This window comes from Papaver somniferum, unplaced genomic scaffold (genome assembly GCF_003573695.1).
Source record: "Papaver somniferum cultivar HN1 unplaced genomic scaffold, ASM357369v1 unplaced-scaffold_139, whole genome shotgun sequence".
NCBI classification, from domain to species: Eukaryota; Viridiplantae; Streptophyta; class Magnoliopsida; order Ranunculales; family Papaveraceae; genus Papaver; species Papaver somniferum.
Window position 1 is genome coordinate 1,122,857 of NW_020623156.1, and position 5,967 is coordinate 1,128,823.

At 36.4% G+C, this 5,967-nt stretch overlaps 1 protein-coding gene across 2 annotated transcripts; it reads left to right on the forward strand.

Annotated features, from left to right (window-relative positions):
- Nucleotides 1-1,148: 1,148 nt before the first annotated feature.
- LOC113335235 (putative disease resistance RPP13-like protein 1) lies at nt 1,149-5,724 on the forward strand. 2 transcript variants are annotated; one of them, XM_026581348.1, is made up of 3 exons: nt 1,149-4,855; nt 5,031-5,104; nt 5,234-5,724. In XM_026581348.1, the coding sequence occupies exons 1-2, from the start codon at nt 1,222-1,224 to the stop codon at nt 5,033-5,035; spliced, it is 3,639 nt and encodes a 1,212-aa protein (XP_026437133.1). In that variant the 5' UTR covers nt 1,149-1,221; the 3' UTR covers nt 5,036-5,104; nt 5,234-5,724. The 2 variants fall into 2 exon arrangements, with proteins under 2 accessions (XP_026437133.1, XP_026437134.1); XM_026581349.1 differs by having other exon boundaries at nt 5,262-5,724.
- Nucleotides 5,725-5,967: the final 243 nt, after the last annotated feature.

Below are 5,967 nucleotides of genomic sequence, written 5' to 3' on the forward strand. Positions count from 1 at the left end.
TTCATAATATCAGTTGAAGATATGCCTTCGAAATCTTTGATTGCTAGAGACCAAGAATACAGGCAGTGAATAGCCTTATTTGTCACAGCAACTTCATTGCAGATTTTACCAGTGAACACCCTTGCATTCCTCTTGCCAAATACACCACAGAATTGCAGCAAGAATTAAATCCCAGACTCATATTTTAACAGACCACTACTCCATTCTTTATAGTTTTTGGGCATATGACCCATCTTCCACGTAATTTTTTAAGAAAATGTGATACAGTCCACATTTTATTTAGCCCGAAGATCCAATTAGTGAAACTCTGTCGACAGGAACCAACAAACCATTTGTAAAGGAAAAGTTTACAAAATGAACTGTCTGTCTACTTTAGTTTACAAAGCAAAAAAAGATCTTCCACTTTATTCCTTTATTTTAGCTGAATTTGAACTTGAAACAATAATTAGAATGACCCATATCAAGTTGAAAATTAGAAAAGAAAAAGTTCAGATAGACACGTTGTTTCATTATTGATTTACCAGTTCTTTTAGATGTGATTTGTAAGCCATCCATATGAAATCCAAACACATTTCGGTGACCAAGTAAGTGTGACATAAATATCCGACCTATACTCATTTTTTCATTTGTATCTATACCAAAAGATGGAGCACGCTCACCCGTTCCCAGGAAATACTATATTTTTAAGTGAATTGTGTATGCACACTGAGTGAAATAATTTCCTGTGATCACTGAAATTGGGTTGAAATTGTTTCCATGAAGATGGAAACTAAAACAAAAGAATAAGTGGAGAATTATTGAGTTACCGACGTCAGGACACTAGCACTAGCTAGGAGAATCTCAATAATCGCCAGCAATGAGAATATTATTGCATTCTTCTCTTTGTACTTTATATCCGTAGGGCCACATCAGTTAAAATCAAAAGGAAAAGAACCAAAAACGCTGAAGCCGATCATGGTGCATGTCCATTACATCATAATCGGTAGTTTTCTCTGACATACCGGTTGGTCCATTTTGCGCATGCTGCATTTTCTTTTTGCTGGAAAAACCTCTGCAACTTATTTAGTTTCCATCTTCTATAAAAACCTGATGTCTACTACCATAATCTAGATTCATAAACAAATCTCAGATTATATACATTCTATTTGCTTTTCCTCTTTGCTAGGTTTAATTACTGAGTTTGCTCATCCATTTCTTTTCCTATTATAATTTTTCACTATCATGGCAACCCAAGAGTTACTTGTCCGTGGTGCAACTGGGTTACTGGTGAATTTGAGTTCTGTTGTTTCCCAACAGATTACGGAGGCTTGGAGTGTCAAAGATGAGTTGAAAAAACTTAAAAGAACTTTGGAGAAGATAGCGGCTATAACAACCGATGCTGAGAACAAGCAAGGGGAATATGAGGTTGTGAGGCTTTGGTTAAAAAGGCTCAAGGATGTTGTGTATGATGCTGATGATGTTCTGGACGAGTTTTCTTATGAAGCCATGCGTCAAGTTGAGATGGGTGGCAAGAGAAATAAGGTACGGAATTTTTTTTCATCCTCCAACTCTCTTGTGTTGCGTTGCAATATGGCTCAGAAAATCAAAAATATTAAGAAGAGACTAGATGACATGTTTATTGAGATATCAAGGTTTCAGTTTCAAGTTTCTACCGGTGGTAACACTTATGATCACAACATTGTGCAACAAAACCGACTTATTCTATCTGCTGTAGATGAGTCAAGTGTCCTAGGAAGAGATAATGATAAGTCGACCATAATCAATATGTTGACTACACCCCACCCATCGTCCTCATCCTTAAATCCTACTCAACAAGAAAACATTTCTTTCATATCCATAGTTGGTGTGGGTGGATTAGGAAAGAGTACACTTGCTCAATTGATCTATGATGATGAGTTGATAATAAGAAACTTTGAGACCAGAGCTTGGGTCTGCGTGTCTGACGATTTTGATATCATAAAGATCTTAACAAACATAATTGAGTCGGTTACAAATATCAAGTGTGATCATTTTTCAAGTTTCATCGTCTTGGCCGATAAATTTCAAAAAGAGTTGAGCAACAAGAAATATTTTTTAGTACTGGATGATATTTGGAACGAGGATCCAGTAGACTGGGATGAACTTAGATGTTTGCTAGCAGTGGGAGCTCATGGGAGTAAAGTCTTAGTCACTACACGTAGCGACAAAGTTGCATCTATTGTGGGAGGTCCTATCGCACCATACATGTTAGGAAACCTACCCCAGAGTGCATGTTGGTCTATAATCAAGAATAAAGCCTTTTGTTTAGGGGGTGAAATAGTGACTCCAAAAATGATATGCATTGGAGAAGAAATTGCAACAAAATGTGGTGGTTTACCACTTGCTGCCAAAGTTCTCGGCAATGTTATGCGCTTGCATAAAACCGAGACTGATTGGCTGTCAATCGTAAACCATGCCATTTTTAATATGGTTGATGTGAAAACGAAAATGGTAGCTATACTGAAATTAAGTTATGATAAATTACCCTCGCGTGCGAAACTTTGTTTTTCCTATTGCTCTTTATTTCCAAAGGACTGGGAGATTAATAGAGAAATTTTGATTCGTTTGTGGATCGCTGAAGGGTTCATTCATCCATCACATGAAGGGAATCAAAAATCACTAGAAGATGTCGGTGATGATTATTTCCATAGTTTATTGGCTAATTCGTTTTTTCAAGGTGTGACAAGGGATAAGTTAGGCGACATCAAAACATGCAAGATGCATGATTTAGTACATGATCTTGCCCAGAGTGTCAACGGTGTTCATGATATCAAGATTGTCAATTCTGGCAAAATGGAATCTGTTTCTAAATTTCGTTGTTTGCAGATAGTTTTAGACAAACAAAATTCGAAAACATTTTCAAAAATCTTGGAAAAAGCAAAGAGGTTGAGGTCCATTTTTTCCATTGAAAATGATCATTTAGGAGAACATTTACTTTATGGCAAGAATCTTCGGGTAGTTTGTTTGCTTCGTCGGCATGCTCTAGAAATTCAATCTTCAATATTTAAGCTTAAGCATTTAAGGTACCTAGACCTATCTTATTGTAGCTTCAATGAAGGACGGGATGTGTCCATCAGTCAACTTTACAATTTGCGGACATTAGTGCTTCATAAATGCGAAAATGTTACAATGATTCTCGTAGAGATTGGGTCTCTGAAGATGTTAAGCCACCTAAATCTCTCTTTTTCGGATGTTGAATATCTACCTGATTCTGTCGTCCAACTTACTAATTTGCAGACGTTAGATCTATACCGATGCACTAGATTAGTAGCCTTACCGGTAAACATTGGGTCTTTGAAAGATCTAAACCAGTTAAAACTCAAGTATTGTGAAACTTTAAAAGTTTTACCTAGTGAAGTCGGAGCCTTGACACGATTAAGGTGCCTGGATTTGTCATTCACAATGATCAAAGTATTGCATGAGCCAGGCATTAGCAACCTCTGCAATTTGGAGTCGATCCATTTTGGAAAATGTGAGCTTCCCAAAGAAATTAGAAATTTGCCAAAATTGAGAATCTTTAAACATTGGAGAGATAACGAAGATGAAATGCCTAGAGGTATACAAACTCTAACTTGCCTTGAAGTGTTAGAATCTTATGTAGTGAGGAACACAGAAACCACCTCTTATAGTTGTGGTGATGGTGGGATTATAAAAGAATTAGCCAGTCTAAATAATCTACAAAAGTTAAAGATCAGCTATCTGGAGTTTGTGAGAGGTGGTATGGACGCCGAGAGAGCACTGTTAAAAGATAAGATAAACCTTCATGATTTGTGTCTAAAATGGGGTTCCATTTTTTATGAAGACGAGGAAATTGTTTTCGATGAGGAATTGGAGTCTCTCGAACCTAACGAGGTGTTGGAAGGTCTCGAACCAAACCATAGTTTAAGAGATTTGAGATTATTTGGTTTTCCGGGTTCAAAGCTTCCGAAATGGATGGGTTCATCCATTTGCCTTCCAAATTTAGTGGAAATAAAGCTTTGGTATTGCAATAAATGTGAGAAGCTACCAGCACTCGGTCTGCTACCATGTCTTAAGGTTCTTGAGATTGAAGTAATGAGGTCAGTAAAATGTTTGGGTGAAGAGTTTTATTACCAGCAACACGAAGAAGGAAGAATCAGCAACAGCGGTAGAAATGGTATTGGTAGTTGTAGTGCTGCAAGTCCTACTACAGGATCATTATTTCCATCGTTAATCGTGTTGCAGATTTGTCAAATGGAGAATTTAGAAGAATGGGTTGCTCCTCCTCTTCAAATCTACAATTCATTTCCTTTTCTTGAGAAGCTAGAAATCAAGAGATGCCCAAAACTCAGAAGCACACCAAATTCTTTTCCATTTCTTAAGAAATTGGTATTATGCGACACCAACAGCAAGGAAGTAGCCTCAATCTTATCTACAGGAGGGCTTACCTATCTCACGTCCATCGATATATCATATTCTCCAGAGCTACGATATCTCCCACAGGGAGTACTTCTCCAAAATATTACTCCGAATCTTGAGGAACTATCTATCGATGGTTGCCCTAAGTTTCAAGGTTTTCTTCAAGATAATGATCTAAACAACTACAACAACGGTCGTCAGGGTGATCGTGATTTCGAAACAATATTATCTTTTTCATGTCCTGAAATCAACTACAGCAATAGCAACAAGTCTCTCCGCTCAATATATTTCAATGATTGTCCTGTTTTAACGTTACTCCCGGATATTCGATCATTTACTTCTCTCCAGAAATTAGCAATCTTGAAGTGCGATAAGTTGAAGGAGTCCATATCTTACGATCTCAAGACTCTTACCTTTCTTAAAGAGCTGAAATTTGATTTTATTCAAAGCGAATATACAGGTCACTTCTCTCTCTCTGTTCCTCTTTATTCTCACTATCAAAAATATTATTTATCTCTATGCATTATCTGTGTACAACAGAGTTGAAGTTTTACTATTATATTATTCGCTTCTCAATATGAGATTATTATGTGCTACAAAAAGTATCTTTAAAAATTACAGTGTAATATTTACAGATTGAATGAGGATTAAATGAAGGTCTCAAGAACACAAGTAATTGATCAATAATATACCAGGAGATGAAGAAAAGGTATACACAGTAGTAACACATTGATCCTTCTAACTCCCGATTCATATGATTTTACATTAACCATCCAGTTGTCTTTTAGATTGTTGGTTGATCTTATGTATAGTTTTTTGGTCCACGCTGATACTGCAGGTACGTACTGCGTTGTTTTAACTTCCAGTATTATGAATCAGCTTCATTCGAATGGATATGGAGATGCCTGACTGCTACAATGAAGAGACACAGCTAGTTTAAACAAAGATCAATGGCAACGCACACCCTCATGCTTATGTTTATCTTTGGTTTGGAGCTAAACAAAGCATTTGCATTAATAAAGGAGCTCCAATATTCAGGTGATGGTGGCGTAAATATATATGAAGGTCAGATTCAAGACCCTAAGAGTTACCAAAGGAGAATTGTATCACCAGTTGAAGAGCAGATCTGAGTTCTTGTCGAATTGGTCCTTTTATAGGTGACATCTGAGAGTCCAAGTAATCGACTTTGTAATAGTTTCCAGGGGTTTTTTCGACTTCCCTTTGCCTCTGCAAATGACTGGTGGTGGTTGTGGTGCCAACTTAGTTGGGATCACAGTTCGGTGAGATAAAATGTAATCTTTTACAGGTTAATGTATGTGGAATTTTGTGTGCCACTGTAAGACTTAAAATAATTATTAATGTACATTTGTACGTAATAATTAAAATTAAAAAAAAATGTTTAATCATATCATATAATTTTACTCGTCTGTAATAGGAGTTATATAGATTGTGTATTCATGAAATAAAATAAAAGAGAGTAAAAACATCTTTATAAAAAATTTGGAAGTCTTCCAAAATCTAACATGTTTTGCAAGACTTTTATCAAGGCAAATATATACACAAAAATCACTC

Bases quoted from the DNA above. Each gene is read 5' to 3' on its own strand.
- LOC113335235 (XM_026581348.1), top strand. From the start codon at position 1,222: ATGGCAACCCAAGAGTTACTTGTCCGTGGTGCAACTGGGTTACTGGTG.